This window comes from Apaloderma vittatum, unplaced genomic scaffold (assembly GCF_000703405.1).
Source record: "Apaloderma vittatum isolate BGI_N311 unplaced genomic scaffold, ASM70340v1 scaffold13608, whole genome shotgun sequence".
NCBI classification, from domain to species: Eukaryota; Metazoa; Chordata; class Aves; order Trogoniformes; family Trogonidae; genus Apaloderma; species Apaloderma vittatum.
In genome coordinates this window covers 1-24,157 of record NW_009732504.1, presented here as the reverse complement: position 1 = coordinate 24,157, position 24,157 = coordinate 1, and the positions used below count along the sequence as shown (strand labels likewise).

Below are 24,157 nucleotides of genomic sequence, written 5' to 3'. Positions count from 1 at the left end.
TAATTATAAGAACACGTCATCACTTCTCACTTGAGCAGGATTTAAACCAGCAGATGAAGTTATTTTATTGCAACAGCAGTAACTTTTAGTACAGTTTCTACTACGTCATACAAAAGGACAGCCTCTGTCCAGAGGAATGTACACTCAAAGTATAAGACGAAAAGCAGGCAGATGGATACAACAGTGCAACCAGATTAGCCAACGTAAAAAGCACTGGGTGCAAGAGAAGCCTCCAAATAACATTTGCCTGCTGCCATCCCTCCAGCTCCTCCCTAACACGTAAGCACACCTTTCAGTGATATTCTCATGAGACAGATAAGCCATTTTGAGTTTTAAAATTTGTCTGAAGTAATTGGAGGGATCCTGTAATGGTAAAGGTAGGGAAAAGGGATACTTCACATCATGATGGCAGATGAAGGTGTTGCTTTTAAGAAATTAACCACTTTGCACTCAGGCATCTCAGAGCCTCTTGATTCCACAATTCATGCTGAGCTGCAGCTCTTTAGCATCTCCTTTGTAAGCTCTGGGGCAAAGAAAAATATTAAGTCTTTTGACATATCTTGATTTGCAATCTTAAAGACTAAGTAGAACACTTAAGCATTTAGTTTACTTAATTGGAATTTATACCTTAAGAACATCATTACACATTTTTACATTGTTACATTTTAGCCTGTCGAAAAGGTAAAATCCAATGAAAGTTAATGGTAATGTTTTTTGAACTGGAGATTATCAAAGCGGTTTTGGAATAAAATCTTATCAATAGACTGGAACAGATAAATACCAACAACGTGTTCCAAATAACAATGCAGTAACAGGTTGGTGTTACATGGAATTTTAAATATACTTTTGTTAAGGTTGGCTTTACAGTAAAGATAAGATTAAGTGCCCTGCCCTTGATTAGATTCCAGAGATTAGATTTAACAGAAGTACAAGACACCTTTGTAACACAGAAAAAAATATTCAGAAATTGTTACCTCTGTATTCAGAGTAGAAAGAGGGTCCCACAGCCCTTTACCCTGTGCTGCTACTGCTAAGCCATCACTGTTACAGGTGAACTATGTTTCTGTTATAAAGCTACCTCTTCCTGAAAACAGAACTTACGTCAAGCTTAACAGTCATGGATTCAGAAAGGCAGGTGCAGCATAAACACAGCACATGAACAGAAGCTGAAGCCACTCAAACAAGGAGCACCTGAAAAGCAGAAAGCACAATGCCTTAGTGTCACAATACACTTCAGGTCTAGTACAGTCTTATCTACACCACCCTAAAGAGGTGCAGCAAATCCCAATATTTGAATTCTAACTATATTCAGCTGCTCAGAGGACAACACCAGCCAGAATGGTCACTTCCAGTTTAACATACACAGCTCTGAAGGGAAGCATTTCATAGGGGGGTACTTACTAGAGATAGGAATAGTGAACGAGAACCTCAAGAACTCAGGTGACGTTTACCAAGGAAACTTGTCTCTTCGGCATATCTACACAACGAACAGGTCACACGTGCGCAGAAGCCGGGTTGAGAGCACCACTCAGGTGGTTCTGGGAAGATCTACTCTACTTCCAGCACAGCCATCATAGCAACTAAGTCTCCCTTACTCCTATTTTAGCATCTCAACACCCCTCTCTCTTCTTCAGCGCTTATGTTGTGCTGGTGTCACTGGAAGCAACCGTATTTGCTGTCTGATAAGGCTAAGTTCTCAACACTGACTTGCCTATGCACAAACTTTCACTCAGTGTAAAATGTCCATTAACATACGTGCCAGCACAAACTGCAATATGGCGAAGTAAAATGTTAAACCACCAAAGCATAGGCCTTAATTCCAAACAGGATGGGAACAGCAAGAAAAACTGTTCAAGGGGTCCTTCACTCTGGGCAAAGATGCTAATCCACCCCAGTGCTACCTCCCTTCCCACTTGCATCTCTGCAGACAGGGTTCTGCTCCAGATAAAGGTTGTGATCTGAATGTCCAGAGATGGAGAGCCCTGTCTTAAAATTAGCTAAAGAATATGGCAGAGAAGGAGAAGGAAAAGCTTACAGTTTCAGACTACACTTTACACAAGCTAGTACTTAGCATAGTGTAATTAGCTGCTAATGCCATCTGACAATCTTCTTCCATCATCTCTCGTCGTGAGTAAATCCAACAAAATCCTTGTTCATCTTGGTCAGGCACACGATTTGAGGCATGAGTTAAAAAGAAACCAGCCTTCAAGTTACAGGTCTGATCCTGGTGCAAGCTGCAAAACCATGGGCCCCACTAATGTGTATGTCCTCCCCCTCGAAGCAGAAGCAGGGGGTAACTGCTCACCACTTGCAGCTGGGGTTTGCACTGCCTGGGTAGGGCTTGCACCGTTTTGCGTCTCAGGGGCGCTAGTCCTGGCTCCGTCCAGCGCCAGCTGAAGGCTCTGGAGCTGTGACGCATTCAGATGCTCACGCTGCAATCTGGTAACCATGGCGGCATTTTCAGGGCCCAGGTTTGCTATTTGTTCTGGGGACAATGCCTAGGAGGAGTAAAAGCCAGAAAAATTGGTTTAGACTGTCAATTACATAAAGCAGGTAAGGAATCAGAAGTCAGCACTGTCTCCGATTTGAAATGAGGGGAAGTAGCCTTTAGCATTGTGTTGCTAGGGAAGACCTCAAAAGAGCTTAAAAAAATTCCTCCACATTCATTTACTTCACTAACCACTCATTTCTCTTTTACCCTTCTCTTTGCTGCTGCAATCTGACAGCTTGAGAAGCTTCCTGTGCTTTCTGTCCATTTGGACACTGCTCCAAAATGTTGCTGGAGTTTAATTTTTCCAGCCATTTCTTTTCTGATTTGTTGAAAGACTGATGATGCCATGCATCCTCTTGTGTTTTCATCTATTTCCTCTTACATCTGCTCCCAAGCAACCTCACTTGAACCTATGTTTGACCTTTGATTATGGTTAGCAGTAGGGCAGTGAGATGAAATATACCCCCATGTTTTAACCTCATTATTCAATTTTCTCTTAGATTGAAAATCTTTCAAGTTTGGTCATATTAAAACTTGTGTTTAAAAATTAAATGTGTTGATCATAATCTTACAGTAATTACATGACATAACAATTAGCCAGTTTGTAAAGGCTGCATGTACTGGGCATGCTGGATTGAATCACTGCTTTGATTCTAGTTTTGATTTTAGTTAACATTTTGCAGCCACAAGAATTTTAGCCCTCCTACACAACAAGCCTTCTTTACCGCAGCAATTCTGCATTCAGGTTCTACTTTAGAAAGAATAAATTCTCCTTCCAAGTACATCAGACAATGGAGTAAACTCTTCCCAATTCTTCTAAATTCCATAATAAAACTTAATTTTTCATAAATCAAAATCTGAATAATGTATGCAGCTGTAAATTGAAGTTATTCAAAACCCATGTAAAACAAAGTTTGCTTTGAACCTTTCAAATACAAACTCTTCTGAGAAGGTATCCTATTACTTGTTTAGCACATTTTGTAGTATCATTACTATTCTTACTAACAAAAATGTATGCTATTTGAAAGAAATCCTACAAGATGCTTTAGATCTTCAGTTTTGCCTGCTTTTCAAAGAAACAGTTTCACTAAGGACATTTCGGGCTTATCTAAACTGTCAGTGGTACTGTGCAGAACAGTGTTCAAGGAGTCTTTCTCTTTGATGAACGCTGACACTGTTAACTATCTGCTTGGCTCTTGCTTGCCCAAGCATCTGAAAGAGACCAGCCTAGGCAGAATATTAATCTTGTCACAAAGTCAAATAAAGGCTGGGCCAATGATGTCAAGATCCACGTTCTAATTTCTGGTCCACATTCAGAACTGCTGTAATTAGATGTAATTCTTTTCCAATCTGTATCTGCCTGTACAATCTGTTTTTCAGAGCTAACCCAGGAGAATGTTGCCAGATTTTAGGATAATAAAAAAATCTCTTACAGAGCAGAGAAATTTGTAGATATAATAGCATCCTTGCGACTCTTAATAAACAGAGAAGAAAACTCAAATTTGAACACAGTTTTGGAAGAAAGAGATTCCATTCCCTGCTTTCTGACCCTAGATCTTTGCTTTTTCCTTGGGACACATTCTGAAGAATAAATAAGCTTGTCTAGTATACTTTATGGACATGACAAACACAGATGATATAGCTGGAAGTTAATTGTTCAGATTCTTGACTGTCTCTCAACACACTGTAGAAAAATTTTTGCTGAAACCCAAAACGAAACTATAAATCAGTGCTGCAGGTTATTTATACTAGAGTAGAAATACTAGCAATTTGGTTACTTCTTCAGTAATTGAGCTCTTACTTGGAAAATTTCAGGAGGGATACATCTTATTGCTATTGGCTGCAAATATGGCATCAAGTTTTTATCAAAAGCTTTTAATTCATCTTCATTCAAACCACCTAAAAAACACCCAACCAAACAACAAGAACAAAACTCAGTTAATATTCATTTTATTAGATTTTTTTTTAGGCTAATACAAATTTTAAGCATTTATAGAAAATATTTAATAAATGGTTTATGCCAGTGCATTATGGAGTTTGTTTCATTATATTCCAACATCACAAATCATCTGACCTTAGCCACTGGTATGGAATGTACTCTACCTGAGTTACTTTATCTTGGAAAAGAGACAACAATAAAAATCACTAAAATCATACACAGTGTTATTAGGGAATGCTTGTTCACAGCCTCTTCTGATACAAGATTAGGGAGCATAAGTGTGCAATGGGAGTTACTTCTTCACCCATTCAGTACTTACAGTGTGAAATGATTGCCGCAGACATCGAGGATGCTAAAATTTCTGAGTTCAATGTGCAGTTAAACAACCACAGGAAAAAGAATCCATGAACAAAATTGTATGTGATCTCTGGCTTAAGGAGTCTCCGAGGCTGTGAGAGCACTTTGGCTAACCCTGTTCTTTCGCTCTTCCCTGGGCAGCCCATTCTTTCCACTGTTGGAGGCAGGACGCCCGGTCAGCTAGAGCACTGCTCTGACCCAATACATCCACACTTGTAGCAGCACAGTTCACAAACAGCGAGCTGGTCTGAAATCCTAGTCAGTTTTGCCCTACTTGATTTAACCTGTCCAACTTACATGACACAAATGACTTCAGGCTGTGCTTCCAGGGTTGGTTTGACCAGATTCAGAGACCTTACAGAGAATACCACGACTTCTCCTTAGTGCTAATGAAAATGCTGGATGTCCATCCCTGCAGGTGATTCCTCTCTGGAAGAAATGTCTTTTGCCACTCTAGAAAAATGCACTGCTACGTGAACCTCTTTCTTAATGCTTAATAATAATGCTTTAGAACCATCACCATCTGGAGTCTGAATTTTGTTACCTGCTATAGTACCTATCTCCTGTAAAATAGAGGCGTTCCAGCTAGCAGCAGTACCAAACACAGATTCTGTCATCTTCTTAAACTGCCTCAGAACAGGGGTGCTACAAAACAACAGGCCAATTCTTGCAACTGCAGCACTGCAAAAGGCAACAAGGTTAACGTTACATGCTGCAATTACATGCACCACTAAATACGCCTGGAATATATAGTCTGCTGTAAGGAGACATAAACCTATTTTAAATTTAAAATATGTATATAGAAATTGCATACAAATGTTTAATGCTTTGAGCAAAACCTTGGGTTTCTCAATGTAATACTTAAATGTTGGGATATAAACGACAGAGGAAACCTAAAATAGAATATACATTCAACAATTAGTGTACACCTTCCACAACAGTTATTTTCTTTCTAAAAGCATTTAAAATGTACAGAAGTATCCTTTAGGCTTCAGAAATCTTGAAGGAAAACAAACTGCACAGTAAATTTTATCTACAGAAATACTAATAAATATTTCATTAAGTATTAAATGCAGTACCTGAATTCAGCAGTCTGTATGGACATGATTTCTGTGGAGTTCAAAGCACAGAGAATCGCTCCTAATCCAACTAAATCAAAGCTTTTTAGTGTACTGATCGTCTGGCCAGAGTCTTCTAGAAAACCTTGCAGAATAGATCTTGCCTACAAAAGCAGTAAGATATTATGCATGAACAGAGTAAATATAACTGAAGTTTTTGTCAGTAGAAGCTCAAGATCTTACAAGAAGCTACGGACCATATATAATCCCAAGCCTCCCAGTGTAATTAATTGGAGTTTTGCCCTGGCCTTCGGGAGGAGCACTGTCACCACCTATATGTGACACTGAAACAGGGCACTGTTGCACAACCACTTCCCAAGTGCAAGTGGTTTGAAAGCTCTCTGCACCTCTTCTGCCAAGTCACAAGGGGAATGCTCCACCAGAAGAAACAGGGGTTGAGCTGCCCAGCAGAGCTGCCCAGTTCAAATGACTTGCTAGAAGAAAACATAAATTGCTCAAGGGGATCAATATGACATTTTTAGTTTTTCCAGTACTCATTGTTTTATCTTATTTAAGTGTTGTATATAGATGGTGACCTGTGTTTAGGAGTGATTTTCAGATATGAATGGAATATCAGTATCAAAATGCCTTTGCAAGCCTAAGTCATTTAGGATGGTGCTCATCCTAAACTAACCATTTAAAAACTGTGTGTCTAGCTTAAGCCTGCCACTAAGGCATCCTCCAAAGACAGCAAAAGAAACTAGCAACTCCCAAGATTTCCTAATCTATCCATAATGCTGAGCCTCAAATGATTATCTTAAACTAGCTGCCTTCTAGACAACTGAAGTTAGGCAGGATGAGTCTCTTTTAACTAGCTATTCTTACTGACAGCAGGAAAACTTCAAAAGCCAGCTAGTATTGTACAAAATGCTCCCAAGTCCTTCCTTCTGATGGTGCTTTTCAGAAAAAGAATCTATTAAACAGATTTGTGATCTTCTGCCAAAGCTGACTGCCACCATGCCAGCAGCTGTGCAACCAAGGAGCCCTGATGGTATGGGTCACAGAGTCAGAAATATGCTGCCAATCGCATATGCAAATAAATGCTTTTAATTCTAATTATGAAAGTCCCATTGACATAACTAGAAGTTATTCAGGGAAAGGAAGGTGAGAGGAGTGTATCTGCTAACAATTTAAGTTTCTAGGGCAATGGATTCTGGGATTCGGGGGCACAATACCTCCTCAGTGATTACTCTCAGGAAGGGCTAGTATCTCAGCAGCAGTATCTAATCTGGGGGCAGTGTCAGAGGAGCTGGTGACCTCTTTCACACACAATCTTTCTAGTACTTGTTGGGCAATTGCTGAAGAATACACTCATCACCACCACAACTAACAGCTGGCCATCTCGGCAGGGAAGCCAGCAGCCAGGCAAATGTCAGTGCTGACTTACCTGCCCCCTTTCACTGGGGTCACGGCCACAGAAAAGCAGCAGGGAGTAGCGCGGATTGCTGCTTCCACTTCCAGGCGATTCAGTCCCAAAGGGTGGGAATCCAGAGCCTTTCACCAGGAGTACATTCAATAACATACCTACCTGGGTAAGAGTCCATTCTGTTTGCTGGCTAAGGGCAGAAATGGTGTCGACAGAATGCAAATCCAGCTCTTTGATTTCATGTTCAGTGAGGGCCAGAGCAATGCGGCCCAGGGAAGCAATATGGTAACTCTTCCAGTCTGGCAGCGATCCCCAAACCTTTAGCAGAGATTCATTAATGCTTGTTAGATCATTATGAATCTTCCTCTACATATACCATTCTCAGATCCCAATACCCAAAGCACATCTCTGATTTCAGGACAAGGTCTGAGTAAGGGATAATGAAAGTCCATCAAAAGCTGAATTTGCAGAGGATAGAACTGTCAATTACATTTAGCTGGAAATGACAGAAGACAGAAGTCAGTATCTTTCAAGATGAGGCCAATTGCCTTTACAGAAAAAAAGACACTGGGTTTTGGCTGGAGAAAGTCACTTTAACTTGACAGGCTTACACTAAAACAAACAAAACCAAACCTCCCCTTAAAGGTCTCATGTACCTCAGCAACTTTGCTTTATGGCAGTCTATACATGTCAGTTTTGTAGTCCATGATTGTGCTGCTAACTCCACATAGAAAAATAAAACTAGAAGACCTGACCTGGGCTAAGTTGATTGTTCAGCACTGTCTTATTCATTTATTCCATTTTCAGGATAGCTACAATTTAACTTTAGTTCAAATAATTAGAAAGGTCAAAGCTAGTAAGGACTTGCGGAAGGAGTATCTCTGCAGTTGCTCACTAAACAGCATTTGCACCTTCAGATACGTATGAAGCTGTATAATCTGCATAAAGTAAAGGGCCAGATCTCTGGAATAAGATATTCCTTATACAGAGTTGCAGTCCATCTGCTGCTCACACCAACGTGCATATCCAACATGGACTAGCCTTAGGACTGCCAAGGTGCCTTTCTCAACTATGACACTCAGGTTAAGGATTTGTTTAAGAGATGTTTTGCTGGACCTGTACCTCTCCATTGGATCTTTTTTGTTGGTTTTACAATGTCATAAAGAAACAGAAAAAGGGTCTAAGCCTGGGAAATGTCATTTTTTCCCCAAGGAAAATAGGTAGTAAAAAGCATCAGCCCAATTTTAAAGCTCTTAATTCTCTAGCTTAAGAGATACACAAAATACATGCAGTTAAAAATATCATGTGTCTATTTTCTGATCTAGGTCACAAACTACAGAATCTGAAGTACTTCAGAAACAGCATTATCTGACAGTGCTGGATGAAATCTCAGATATAATGATATAAATAACACAACACATGAAACAGAAACACTCCTTTGTCCTCATTCACCTACAGACTACAGATACATCTGTTACTATCACAGAGCCTGGAGACCTTCCACTTACAAGTGAGCTAAGCTTCTTACTTTCATCAAGACACAATCTGATAGCTAGACTTTTTGAATTAGTTTGGGACCATGAGTAGTCGGCAGTTTCTTTTAGGGGAAATCAGTTTAGGAGAAATTAAAGCTGGCTTAATCAAACCTTTAATCAAAGATGCCCTTTAGTTAATAACATAACATAACAGCATCTTATGCACATAATTTCGAAGAGCTTTGCCTGCACTGTCTGATTTCTCATGCTTCACGTTCAGGGTGACATCACGTTGCATTTTGTAAATTAATATATAGGAAGTCTAGCAGCAAGCTGTCTTACAAACACATTGACAGAACATACTTTCATTCAGCACACTACTGATCTCTGTACCTTTGAAATGAAGGTAGCACGGATATGAGTGTATTAATTTTGCTGGCATATTCTGTACAATGGATAGCACTCTGTAAGTATATCATTATGCTGCACCGCTGTAAAATATTTTAGTTCCCACTGTCTCAGATGAGCACTGGTTTTATTTCTTCTAGGATTACTTTTTTCTTCTCTTTTCCTAACTACATGTGTCTGTGCTGACAGAGGGAAGCTGTCTTGCGAAGAATGCATTTGATGCAGTGGCCTGTGGTCCTGCTGCAACAAGGCAGCGGAGACAGAATTGCAGAGACTCGCCATCTGCTTCTGGAAATCTGTTTAGTGCCACTTCTCTTCAAGCACCTGCAGTTCAGAGTTTTAAAAGGTGAACTTTCCTGCTTAAAATCTGCACTGTTGGCTGTATCTATCCATAAGTTATGGTTAGCTCCACTACTTTGTCTGCAGCTGTTGATTTAAGAAGATGCTGTCCAGGTTACCTTGTCTCCTGCTCCTGCTTTCCTTCAGAGGTCACAGCCCTCAGATCTCCAAGCATCTGCACTTGTACTTGCCGCCAACTGCACTTGGAGATGCTTCCTAACCTCCTTCTGTCAGAATGATCCGATGGAGCTTAAAAAGTACTTTTAAAACACTGGATCATTGACAGAATGGGAGTACAGAGCAACTAGCCATGCAGAGATGGAAGCAGAGAGTGGATACCTCCAGCAGATGCTGGTGACAGGAAGCTGAAGACAGATTGGGGATGGTAACGTCTTCATATCTGGGTGTTCTGCAACCAGAGCAACTTCTTTTACTGCACCCTAAGGCTTTACCTTGCTGAAACAGGCATTTTTGGGACACTACCTGTTTCCTGGCAATGCAGGCAACCACAAAGGAGCAAGAGGAGGGCACCCCCAGGGAGGAGTGCCGCACTGAGAGCAGGGATGGAGCAAGGTTTGACTTCTCTCTCAGCCCTCAGCTGGCAAAGGCAGCGCTGCTTGGAGCCCAGACACCTTGTTGATGCTGTGCCCCAGCCACAGCACGCTGAACTGCACCCAGTACAGCACCCTGTCCTGAGCGCTCTGGCACAGAATCTGCACTGCAGTGCCAGACAGGGAGAAGTTTCAGTCTCAGCCTCTCATGCTGCAGCAGCAGCACGGACATCACATATGGACTGAGCCCAGAGCAGAGACCTCTCTGAGGGGCTCAAGAGGAGCTGCACTGCTGCACTTTGAGAGACAGAGGTGCCAGCAGCAGCTCTGCAAGAATGGTGTTAAGAGCTGAGATTATAGCCCCGTTCCTCTCAATGAATCTACAGCCTGGCAAAGACAGAGGTCTCCTCTCTGCTGTGTTTCTGTAACAGGCACTCGCTAGTAACATCCTCGTAAAGACAAACTAAATGCATGCGGGTTTTTTTCTCCCTAAAATTTTGCACTGATGGGATTGTCCCTGCCTGTGGCAAGAAGGGATAATAAGCTTTATTCAGCTAATAACAGTCTCTTTCAGTCAGTCTGGTTTTACACCACTGTAGATTATATTTAATGTTGAGGTAGACAGCTTAACTCTCTGAGCTAAAGTCTCAGCAGGCCAATCTACAGCCTACAGTACTGCTTGATGATTTTTCATCTGTGAAAGAGAACTGAGAAGCAAGCAACTGAAAAACAATTCAAAAGTAAAAGCACTTAAGTTTTTCAGCTGCCAGTAGTTCAGAACTACTTGTCTATTGACTCTGAAGCAAGGGCAATAGTCTTCTATCACGATCTCACACTATTTTCCCAATAAATAATAGGTATTCTTGCAGCAGTAATGACATTGCCATAGCACAGTTATTTTAGAACTGCATAGTTCAATAACAGCAAGTCAAATTATGGATTTAATTTTCCTTCACAGAAACGAGTTACCTGCGTGGCTTTTTCCTTCAAGGCAATAAGCTGGGAGCTGTTAAAACCTGAGACAGTCCCAAGAAGTTCCACATTTTTGTCAAAAGTCCCCGCGTCCATGCATTTCAGTTCGTGAACTGACCAAAAGACATTTGCTTCTGCTAATTTAATAATTTCATCTGAAGAAGAAGCTCTGGTTCCCAGGCAATCTGGAAAAAAGGTCAAATAGTAAGAATTTTCTTCAAAAACACCGAAGAAAAGAAATCCAAGCAATATAGAGATTTAAGAGGGTGACAGACTATACATTAACTGCATCAGATGTAATAATGGTAAATTAATTATCTTGCAATAAAATAACTGCGTTAAACATTTACACTGTTAACATCCTGGATAGAAAACTAGAATTCACCTAACTTGCAAGAAATGCTGTATTCTTTGTCCTCTAAAGGCAACACATACTGGAAAAGAAAATAGCAGCAGACATATATTTCAGAACTGGTACAATATAGGATGCCACAATAAAACTAAAATCTTGATGTGTGCATTAAGAGTAACCAGTATCTTGCAAGTTTCTTTGAAGTCTATTGACCTTAAGGCATGAGAAGGCAGGCAAGGGCTTATTTCGAGGTAAACCCACCGTTCACTGGAAGCCTTTCTTGAGTACGAATGAAATGCAAATCTTGGGGATGTCCTCAGTGGAAGTCTCCATGCAGCTGTGTCATTGCTCACAAAAACGTGTTGCAGCTAAATAAACTTCTCCACATTCAAACAGTACATGTGTGACTCCAGCTCAACAGGTAAGTAACAGAAGTGAGAGGTCCTTTTACTCCGACACCCCCTGACAAAGATGTATGTCTTGTAAGACTTCCCTGACATTTAAACAAGGTGAAGAGAGAAGCTGGATATGTCAGAGAAGCATGGTGCTTCTTTATGGCAAGCATGTTGTTAAAACATCAGGATCTAGAGAGGACTGTTCACTTACAACAGAACTGTTTGGACAGAAACATTCCCTTTAAAAATCTTATTTATGGTCAGGTTCTGGCCCTATGTATGATCCAACAAGACAGTTTCCATTGTGTTTTAACAAATCCTAGTCTTCGTTGGCATAACCTACCTTTAATATTGATGGAAAGCAGAAAATAGAATCCTAATGTGGTTGCTTACTGCTCTCTCTCCTGTCACTAATTTAAGAAAATCTTATTAAATAATTATCTAAAACAAAGAATCCCTACATGTCTTCAGATACGGTCATTACCAGTAAAAAGCAGGAATTTCACAGATGCTGCGCCCGAACTAAGCTCCCCCAGATAAATAAATTAAAGCGAGAACGTACAAAGTAGATTTGTACTTTGAAAGGAGGCAAAGGAGGGATTTGTTTGCATCAAAGGAAGCTGCAGTAGTGGGTAGAACACTGAAAAGACTGAATCTGTTGAGCAAACGAAAACGTTGTTCAGCTTCCACTGTACCAGCTGATGCTCTGCTCTCCCTTTTCACCGCCCTCTTGTGAAGCTGCATTGTTTCACTTTCCCCTGCTGCAAAAGGTCAGCTTTTATCATGTAAATACTACTCATCCAGACACAATGCAGTTCCCTTCTCCAAGTCATGAAAACCTAATATTTTGTGTTCTTGGAAAAAACATTGATTTTACTATTTGTAACACACCAGATACATTGACATGATTACAGAGGGAAATACTAATTAGACTCCTGACTTTGCTTCCTGTATCTGATGCTACTTCACTCTTCCTTTTGCTGCATAATCACATTTAGTTTGATGAAGAACGTATTATATATATACACACCGTATATATACGGTATATAATATATACCGTATATATATATATTATATATGAATTATATCTTAGTGCTTGGGGTAAGCAACTTGAATTCTATTTCCAGCAATGACACTGCTTTCTGGTAGCATCTTGGACATCTAACCTTAAGCACCACTTTCATTTTTATCTTGATGTAGACAGAGATGGAAGAACTCCGTCACCAGTAAGTGGTAAGTGGACCATGGGAAATGTAAAATAGCACGTAGCATGAAGAGCATCAGTGTTATTCTAGAGCCATTTTCATAATAACCAATTTTCTAGTGATTCACAAATCAGCCACAAAAATTCATTCCTTACTGAAACCACTGTGTGAGTTGTGTGAAGTTGATGAGATTATGTTTGGTAACAGAATTTCAATACAATACTTGATTGCAGAAGTATTTCTTAGACTAGCACAAACAATCTTAAAATTTTTAATCTCTCAGACTCTCCTCTCAGCTGAGCTCATGTACCCCAAATGAAGAATTAAAAGCCTCCACAGCCTTGGAGCCCAGTTGTCCTTTGACAAAGACCGTTAGCTTCACTGGCAGGTTTATTCTGGTCTTGCAATGCAGATGAGACCATTCTGCGAGTGCACTGAATATGACTTAGTCAAATTAGAGAAGTCTTTGGGATTCACATTGTGATCCAGAGGCCTAAAAAAGCACATAGAAGGACATGAGCATACTGAAATACCTGATGCTGAACCTCTAGTCCTGTGGATCATGCCTAAAGAAATATTATTTATGATCTGACAGTTTACTTCAAGGAAGAGTAAACTTCATGCATTCAGATGGATTAATACTCTACCATTCCACCAGCTCGATTCTGCATAATTGTGTAATGACTGTTCTGATCAACAGAGGTCATGGGTGTTTTTCAGGCTACGCAAAAATGCAACTGTGTAGAACATCCCCTGTCTCTCTCTGTGTATGAATCATCAGGAGCAAATTCATTCCCAGAGACACACAGCCATCGTTCAGATGTCACACCGCTGTTACACAAGCAGATTGACTTCCATGGTGGCTCAGGGCTTGGTAAGAGCTTGGACCTGCATTCTCTTGAGCAGAGAACCACTGATGAAATTTTCAAAGACATAAAGGCAGACAGTACCAAACTCCTTGAAATTGTTGGGGTCTGAATTCCCGGGAGTGCTTTGCAAAAGCCTCCCCCACAGCAGGATTGCTTTCCATGGCAAAGGATGGTCTAGTTTAAAAATTTTGCCTGGTGAATTTCAAGTATGAGAAAGAATACTGTTATTGTAATAACAGAATATAGTCAAAGTGTGCCCTTTATACAAAGAAAATTATCTATTTGTCAGCAGAGATTCCAATAGATTAGTTTGGTTGATAATTAAAATACCTTTTAGATTATAAAAAACTTTGTCGATTTGGACAGACAAAACACGGTGTCACCAATGTCAGATTTAAGAACAGCCAAGTCAACATATGCTCATGTCTGGCAAAGGATGAACTATGTGCGATTTTTTGGCACAACAGTGACTTGTCACTTTGACAGGTTTTTAATTCAAGTGTTTTCACTTAGATTGCAAAGGAAAGTAAAAATAAACAAAAATAAAAATAAACAAAATCCTCCAATTCAAATCACAGAATCACAGAATGTTAGGGGTCAGCAGAGATCTCTGAAGATCATCTACTCCAACCCCAAATCAGTCATCTTTTTCTTTTGTGCACTCAGGAACATTCCAGGAGATGTTTAACCACGCAGTCCTATAATGAAATGAAGTTTTTCAGCAAATGGTCAGTGCATGAGACAACTACGGGTAACTACAGGAATGAAGACTTCCATTGTTTTTGCTAGAAGTCTGAACCTCTAAGTTACTCAATGATTTATGTTTTATTGTCCAGCTTCTCAGAATATACTTGATGACACGGAGAAACAAAAAGTCTGTCTGAGCTGCACCATCACAGCTCAGGATGGCACATTGTAAATCTGGCACTTTGCACAGATACCAGGTGAAATACTGACCAGGTCTGGCGAGAGACGATTCGGTGTTGGCAGTGGCATTAGAGACAGATTCAAATATAGTTGATAGAAGATCTTCAGCTGAAGAAATTGGTCCAATTGTCTTTGCTATTTGTAAAATGATACTGGGGAACTTCAAAGGGAAAGAAACAATAAATAAGACTTCTTTCTCCCTTTAAAAACAAATACTTTTGCAAAGAAAGACTTGTGCAGACCTCAGCAAAGTAGGTGTTAGTAACAGCTCAGCCTCCTTCCTATTTGTGCAGATGTTTCAGAAGACGAAAGTAAATTGGCTGCTACTGAAAGGTCAACAGCATAAGTTTGAGGAGGAAAAAATTAGAAACAAAGCAAATTCTGAGTGATTCTGCCCTTTGTATGCCCTTTCAGCTTCTGGCAACACCTGAGCACTGCCTGACTGGAGTCTATTTCCAGGCCCTCTTATAGCAATGAGTCCCACTGTTTTAGTATGTGCAGTATGGAAAGAACTGTGTTTTGTTTGTCCTAACTTCTCCAGTTAAGTATAAGAATTGAGGATAGGGGCTCAATTAAACTATAAGAAATAACTTTAACCTGTTCACCTTTTTTTTTTTTTCACCCTCCTTCATCCTGCTAGACACTTTCCTCTCAGTTGAAGAGTCCTACTCTATTCGGTCAGTTATAAGGATTATCTCTTGAGGAAAAGTTGCTGACTGTGCTTACATATTTCTGCTGAAGAACGAACTCCTCATTCCATTTTACACCTATACATAAAAAATTAAAGAACTAAAGAGGGCAAAGAAACTACAAAGTGCAACAGAGCAGCTATTAGTTATTGTTATGTGTGCTACGATGGTCCTGGGGCAAAGGGCCACGTGAGTAAATGCTAATTTGATCAGTATAATCCCAATATTAAACAGGATAAGAAACGTAACTTTTATGGTTGGAAGGCAGAGCACTGGAGGAAACAATACTGCAAGGTGTAAAGTACTAAAACTGTTTGAGACTGCACTCACTATAAATGCACCATTTTTTATATAGCGATATATAATTATCATTGCATGTATGAGCAAAGGATTGTTTATACTACCCTTACTCTCAAGAAGAATTCTCAGAAATTTTGATAGCGCCAAGAATGTGTGAAATATTAACATGTGATTACTTGCCAAGATAATTATTTACCTAGTTTAGCATTCAGGTTACATAATTTATACTGCATTATGACATTCACAAATCCAAACTCCACCCTTATCTTTTACAAATTTAAAAATTATAATAAAACTATACCTTTTCAGCAAGCATGTTCAATTTCCTTTTTGATAGCAGAGTAATGAATGGTCCAACATCTAATGTTGTCTCAGCCGTCCAGTTGTTTGGGGAGCTGAAGAAATATTTTGGAAAATTGTATTTATAAAGAACATTCACAATCAAAATTATACTAAAAGTTCTGAGTTTTTCTTACACCTTATTAGATAGGAAACACAGACATTTCTATGCCAACATGATGATTCACGCTTATTAAGATCAAACTGCACTTTCTCATTTCAGGGCATTAGTGGAATTCTCAATATATTGAGAGAAAGGCTTCAACTATTGTGGCAATAGACTTAAGGCATGCAGGGTGTCCCTGGGGTTGTCTTTTGTTCCACAGTTATCACATTACACACAAGAACAGAAATTTCATTCTAGTGGACAGAGATCCCAAACTTGGCCACTGACAGAAGTAGCTTTGTGTTGTTCTCCTTGCAGTTCTATCTGGGCAAAGCGAACGGTTGGTATTTGCATGGCTCAGCCAACAGCACAAGCGAGGTGGTATATCTAATACCTTACCCATATAACTCGAGGAGTTTGTATTTAATTTCAGTCTTCTGCTCGTGGCTGAGCTGTTGGCAGAGTCTGAATTGATGAAGGGCTGCTGCCATTGCCCTCAGGGACATTCTGCCATGTAGAAAGGCTGGTGGTAAGTGGCAGATTAGATTTCCAAGTAGGTCAACATCATATTCATCAGCAACGGAGCCATTCTGAAACAAGAAGCATTTACCTTGTTGGCAGAGCTAATCTTGGCTTTTGCCCTGTATCACTCAACTGTATCACAACACATTTAAGCTCTGTGACCCTTTAAGGAACAAAGACCATAAAGAACAAACATTAAGTTTGCACTGGCAACTTAATCTACAATTTCTGCCGAGACTGCTTTATACTTTTTGCTTTTACCAATGCTACTGGTGATATTTAATAAGCACTTGTCAGACCTTTCAGTACATCCTTTATTCCATATTGAAGTGCACATAAAAAATAATGAAAACTAACTCTCCTGCCATGATCTCTATACCCAGGTGGCAACCCAACACTTGCAGAGGTGGTACAGTTCTGCTTGGCAGCTGGGCCCTCACATGGGCCCTCATGGTAAAGGGGACACAAGCTCTTGCTGTTAGAAGGCTTAGCTCTAAGGGGTTTCTCAAGACGCTGCTGAAACACTGGGAATTATACAGCTGGTTAGTATGTATAAGGACATGAATATTCACAGCTACACCAAAGCACTAGTTTCCCCTAAAAACGGGTGACAGCTCCCAGACAGAAGTCACAAAAGCCTCTTGGTTACACTGCCTCTTCCATGGAGGTTCTGTGCCACCCACAGATCTACAGGACTGCAGTGCAGCAGTATGTGCAAACAGAACCCCAGAATGGCCGAATTTGGAAGGGACTCTGGAGGTCATCCCATCTACCCTCCCTGCTCAAAGCTGGTCAACTACAGCAGGTTGCCTGGGGCCTTGGCACTAAGAGTTTCTCTGAGCTAGGTGACAGTCTAAGCTGCTCTTGATTGTGACAACAAAGAAATGAGCTTTTTGGGCTCCCAGTAGCCACCAGCTGTGGCTTCACCACACAAACACAGAGCAGGAGAGCCTGTGTCTCAGGTTGTTGTCTGTATAGAAGAAACCATGAACATGTGTGTGCTGCAAGATAACCTTTTGATGCACTGCATGACAATAAAGGGAGAGAAAACTAATCAGCCACTCTCATTTTGTTTGGAATTGTCAGTGGCTAATTACAGATTACTTCTTTTGCAGCTCCCTCCTAGCCATACCTACCAAGCATTCCTGTACTTTTTGCATGACAGCATTCTTTTTGTGAAGGCTTGGATTCAAAAGGTCCATCTCAGTCCTCCCCAGACTTTCAATGAAAGGGACACACAAAGGGCCTGAAACATACTCCAGGTACTCAACCCTGCCAAAAGAATTTAAACGGTCTCAGAATGTAGAATGTAAACCTGACCTTCATACACCCAAAACCACACCCATAAAATCCGTGATAATGGAAAAATTTAGAGACAAGTCTGGACTTGAATTATTATAAATTGGCCAGGTCAGAAAATTTGCAGTTAATCTACATCTTACTTTAACTCACATCTTCTTTCAGATCATCAAGACATGAATGTCGCTTCAAAAAACAGCTAAGGGTTACAACTAGCTGCAAGCAGATGAAAGTGCTCTGAGATGCTTTAATATCGTATGAAACAAGAATGTCTACAGTTTAGAAACTTTTTCCCTTTCTCCTCTTTATTAGAGATAATTCCCTGATGAAGGAAGATGTGATGGGTGAGTTAAGAACCAGAAGTAACTGTAGAGTAGGCTTGCTTTGTAGCAAAGTCCAAGGAAGCCTGCCAAATTAAACATGATGTTATTGACGCAGAGTGGCAGGCAGCCTTTGCAAATAAAGCCAAATCTCAAAGCTGCACAAGCCCAGCCTCACCAGGGTTTCTAGCCAAGAGCACCAGTGACTTCCCTGAACAAGCAACATGGCAAAATCATTTGGTGCTGCAGCTTGTAGAAAACCTTGTATTAAAGTTTGTTACTATTTTATTGTTTTTAAATAGAGTGATGTTTTTCCTTCTCTTACTTTTTTTTCAATTAAAAGTATTCCAGGAAAAGAATAGTTCTCATTCCCTTTTCTCCTTTTAAGTGTGTGGGAAGAAATAAATAAAGAAAAAGGAAATGACAAGTTGTACAGTTCAGGAGTTCCCACCAAGGTACAATTTTTCTCCTGAGGAAGAAGCTGCCACTGTGTATTACTTGGCTATTTACATAATGCACGTTTTGATACCTTAAAAAAACATCTTTAAATACACTTAAATGTTTTTAACTATACAGAGTAATATGCTTGACCAGTACCTAATGGCTTTGTCTTACATATCCACTCTCAAAAAATACCCCAAAGAAATAAGCAAACCAAGTCTCACAACCTAGTGGGGGAAAAAAAAAAAGGCAAAGAAAAAACAATATCAGCATAAACTACATTTAAGTTAGTTTTGTGATTCTAAACAATTATGCTCAAGAATGCCCAACGAATTAACCCCTTTGTTTTAGCTGACAACAGCAACAGCTTCGCTGCTGCCACACCCCTGCCTTGTGACTCAGCCCACGCACAGAGAGCTTCCAGCGAGGCTAACTGCAAGGACGCAAAGGAATCCACAACTGTGACAAAAATAGGCTAAACTAAAAGACATCAGGCATTACCAACTTCCACTTGACACAGAGTTTGGCTACAGTCACTGACCACTTTTTATAAATTACCATTAGTATGAACCATCAGTTTCCTTAGGACTGAAGAGGTTATTAAAAAGTGCTCAGAAGGACGACTCGGACTGTACTGCTATGAATGCAGTCAATTAAGATGTAGTAAGATGTAACTTACGGAAGCACCAATAACAGGAGGGGAGGAATAGATGCATTAGAGACTTTCCAAAATTTCCAAGCTAAACAATTAACCTAAAAGCAACAGAAATTTAAGATCTTAGACATTTGGAAATCTTGAGGAAGAGTGAAAATATGGTTTGTTTACCACATCTCATAAATTAGCACATATAAAACTCTGCATGTTACCACCAGAGAGCATTTTCCTTCATTTCTTAAAATGAAGTTGAGAGGTTTTTTTTGCAGACTTCAGAGATGAAACGTCCTATATTTGTGTGCATGAAAGCCTTTATATGTTTTTTAAATGTATGTGTATTTCCAAACAGATTACTCATGAATTAACCAAATTAGAACTATAGAAATTTCTTGCAATTTGTAACTGACAAATGAAATTGTCGAAATGAAGAGACAAATTCACACAGAAAAGATTCAAATATGTTAACAGACAAGTTCACACATACAAGATTTTGAAGTTAAGCAAATCCTACTTTACCTATAGTTTGGATATTGGGTAGTACAAAGCCTTTTTTTCCGCTTTACCTGATATGGAGAAAGCAGATGAAGATTGTTTTCAAAAAATTTAAAATTGCTTAAAAAAATGTCTGTGCCCATACTTTCGATGAGTTGACAAGTCACTCCTTTCACAAGCTGTCCTGTGCTGATAGGAAAAGCAAAGTTCAGTATTTTGAATATTTAAGCAGGAACTAGTCCTTACTTCCCACAACTATGTCCTAAGATACAGATTTCCTGATCACCTCTCCCATTTATTGTAATTCAAAGCCTTTTGAAAGAAAAATTGTAATCAGACTGAAAAATATTCACTGACCCTTAAAATACCAAAAATCTCTGCAATGCTTTGATCCTGGTTTTGGATTTGGAGACTCTTTTTAATGAGGGAGGTGAACTATCCTGTGGTACCAAGGAATGAATAAAGGTAAGATAGCACAAAATAACCACGTAAGTGTTTATGTTTACCTCAAAGTTGCTCCGATCACAAAACTAGACTTAAACACCATTTCGAGAGAGACTATAATCCATACCTTAGAAGGTCAACAGGATAGTTTTTCTCAGACAGTAATTCATACAGATACAAAGCCTGAAACAAAACCCACTACATTTAAAATTAAGCTTAGGTAATTCAGAGGCAAGATGTAATTAACTACTGCATGGTTTCTGTATGTTTATTTCTCTTATTTACTCTAAAGGTTTTTCTATGGTCCAGTCTGGCCAACCGAAACGTCTGGCACCCAGCGCTGAACTTCACAAGACATCACTGACTGGTACTAGGGGATGATGTTTAACATGTCGATGGCACACAACCACAGCATAATTTAGGTTTTAAAGGACCTCTGGAGATTATCTGCTCCAACCTTGCATCTCTCTGGACACAGCCAAAGGACTTATTATATATGCAAATGCCTAGTATTCAGTACTGGATAGAGAAAATTAATGTGGCAGAATCCTGAGAAATTTTAAATTCAGCATACAAATGCTTCCCTTTCTCTAACATCGTCTCAAAAAGCTGACTAGGCTCTAAGTGACCACTGGATATTTATGTCAGCATGTATTTGGGGCAGTTCTTCCCTTTTACCTATGTTCCTTGAACACAGACATATTTCAACACTTTTTCCTATTCTCCCGTCATACTAAATTGCAGGGAAATGGGAACTGCATAATAATTTTTACCTGGCTTCTTCTTAGTTCTTTTCCTTTCATCATTGAAGAACTATACCCGGTCTGCTTCCATAAATCAGAAAGAGATATTTCTTTAAAGAAAGCTCCCTGTATATCTTTGACTGATGAAGAAAAATCTCCAGATGCAGCTATCTAAAAAGAGGAACAGATATATACATGGCGTTTCAGAATTGATGCTTAGATTTACAGGATTTGTCCTTCTTTCTACCTTGTGTAATATTTCTCTTAAGAGGATAAAGCAAAAACATGTAGTATTAAAAATGTCACCAGACTAAGCAGAAGAGAGCCTTCAAAATATACTCTGTGTTCAGGAAAAACACTGGAAATATTAACCATTGAGCTAAACCACAGATTTCAGTGACAACATTTTAAATCATGCTCTGCATATCTGGTTATTGTGTTCCTGTACAGAGAGAAACTGCTACACACTGAGTTTATAATTACCTTCCTGAGGATCCCTTGCTGTTGTGCAGGTGATAAGTCTGATAAGTATTGGGATGTTGTGCCTTGAATAATCTGAGAAAGCTCCTTTGGGTTCATGTTGTAGAATGCCTGGGTGCTAACACCAGTTATCAACACGCCCATTTGACTAACATTATAAGATGATAAAACCTGCAGGGATAACAGCAAAAACAAATAGAAAGTTTTCTGGCTTGTGAACAGCAGATATATTTAAAAGAAAAAGTTAATAAATAAATCAAAACTACTGTTGTTGAACACTTAATACAACTCTTGCTTGGGCGTGCACTTCCCTCAGATTTCTTGCAATTCAAACAAGACTGTCTAGGGAAAAAATGCGACAATTTTCTCAGGGGATCCTTTCTTTGAAACTTCTGAAAGGATTCCTTCCATTACAGTCTATTTGAATGTATAGTCTGGGATCTCTGATCGTGCAAATTCAGCTTAGGGCATTGATATGATAAAATAATATATAAAACTGCAAAATGCAAATAGCCTTTCTCTCTGTTACTAGAGAATTACTTTGAGAGGTACAGTCTTGGATGGTTTTATTTGATTTAAACACAATTTGCAGACTAAAAACAATTCATAGTACTAAAAAGAAGTTTTCTACCAAATTTTTCAAAATCTACAGTTATTGTTGAGAAAAAGCCATTTTGCTTGTGAAAACAGAAGGTAGGAAAGCTATTATCAGAGGTACCTTTTCATAAGAGAGGTATTTACTGGATAAAATCATAACTTGGCTTTTTGCCCACCCAGAGACTTGGTTTAATGTTGTGATAGCCTTATGCACTGCTTCAGGTGACAAAGATTCCAGCTGACTTGAAGTTAATCCAACCACGGCATCTGACAAAGACCCAAGGGTATCATTCAATGTCCGGTTTTGCATGGCAATGTTCAGGAGCTGAGATTTGAGCTAAAGTAAATAAACAAAAGCAGATGGCAAATAAAAACTTGCCATTATCACCCAAAACTTTAACTGCAGTTTCTGGAACAGGCATTGACAACCATTTAGTGACCACACACACTTAATAAAAATTAAAAAAATAGAACCAGTTTTCAAAAGAATATGAAACAGAAGGAAACAGAATGAGACAAGAATGAGCACAGTGGAAAAAAAACACCCTAAAATAGGCTTTTATTCTTTGCATTATACGATTAAGAATTATTTCAACTTATTTCTTAGATCCCAGTCATTTTTCACTCTTTTATTTCCAAATTCAAAAAAAGTCCCACCTCCTCTCCTTTCAGGATTAGGCTAGGGAAGAAAAATGAGTTTTGTACCCACCTTCTGAACGTCAGTCTGAAAACCTCTCAACTGATTGCATTTAATCATTTGATGAAGTAAAGCTCGGGCCACAGCAGCATCCATTTGTTCCACATCATCATGAAAGCAAACCAATAAGCCTAGCCTAGAAGAAAATATGTTAGCTAACTTCTGACATAAAAGGTGTCATTCTCGGGAAATGGAAATATAGCATGGCATACTCTACTTGTGCTCAAAACTTGAATAAATTCTGTCACTAGTGCCTTAAATTGCAATCTTTAAAACTTCACGTGGCCTGAAATTGGGGCATGACACATATGTACCGTTCTCTGTGTTTGGCTGAAATCTACAGCTTGTGCTGTCAAAATTCCTGGTTCCATTTTTCTGTGGCTGGATTTTTGCAGCTAACGACTCCACTTCCCTTGCAGAATTTGCAGTGCAATCTCTGCTTTGAGAAGGATGGAGAGCTAAATAAGTCTCTAGAAATGGTTTGCTGTGTTATCTGGATTGACTGGATGCTTCAAAGTTTAAACCCTGCTTGGATTTCACATGTAACAGAACTCATTTATATGTCAGAGCAACAGTTAGAGCATTACATAGTCTCTTTATTGTTTCAGGTTTAAACAAAGCCTGCTGTTTCATATAAGGTCGCGGGTTCGATTCCCGTTCGGTCCCCATGTGTTGCCTGATCTAGTCGAGAGGTGGCGTCCCTGGCGGCAGGGAGGCTGGATTAAAATGATCTCTAAGGTCCCTTCCAGCTTAGGCCATTCTATGATGTCACACATATGTCTGGCTGATGGATGGAGACCTGTCCACTCAACACCGGCCAGGAGCAAACGTGCTCAGACTCACTGTTTGAGTAGTACCAGCACAGCAGCCTGCAGGGCAGCGTTGTGAACCAGACATGGAGCTCACTATTTTCTTCACAGTACCCGTGCTGTAATATTCACATTAACCTCTGTAAAGTGCAAGCACAACCGTAGCTGGTGGGGAGAAACAGTCACACCACCAAGGGTGAGCACCTGCTGTAGGTGACCTTCTGCCTAAGGCCTCGTGCTTATTTGCTGCCATTACCCGCAGCCCTGCAAAGGATGCCTGAATCGTGAGTCGCTCTCTCTGGACTTTAAACTTCACAGTGATGGTGATGAAGTTGTTTATAGGAAGCCTGAAACGATCCCCTGTCACTGTAAACAATTAGCTTTTGCTTTCATAATTTATACAGGACAAGAACCTACAAAGCCCAGCTTTCCTGTGTCGTGGGTTAGGGCTGGGCCGGCC

At 39.7% G+C, this 24,157-nt stretch overlaps 1 protein-coding gene across 1 annotated transcript; it reads right to left on the bottom strand.

The window, feature by feature from the left end:
- Positions 1 to 1,123: 1,123 nt before the first annotated feature.
- On the bottom strand, positions 1,124 to 23,024 carry LOC104267712 (otoancorin-like; the record flags this gene model as incomplete). The annotated part of the gene is made up of 18 exons (XM_009875556.1): positions 1,124 to 1,191; positions 2,306 to 2,498; positions 4,293 to 4,390; positions 5,332 to 5,468; positions 5,867 to 6,009; positions 7,434 to 7,589; positions 11,014 to 11,201; positions 14,795 to 14,924; positions 16,055 to 16,148; positions 16,598 to 16,788; positions 17,857 to 17,992; positions 19,460 to 19,533; positions 19,999 to 20,116; positions 20,499 to 20,554; positions 21,145 to 21,285; positions 21,598 to 21,765; positions 22,313 to 22,528; positions 22,901 to 23,024. Coding segments are annotated over 18 exons (2,431 nt in total), but the record flags the coding sequence as incomplete, so codon positions are not given.
- Between the last annotated feature and the right edge of the window lie 1,133 nt (positions 23,025 to 24,157).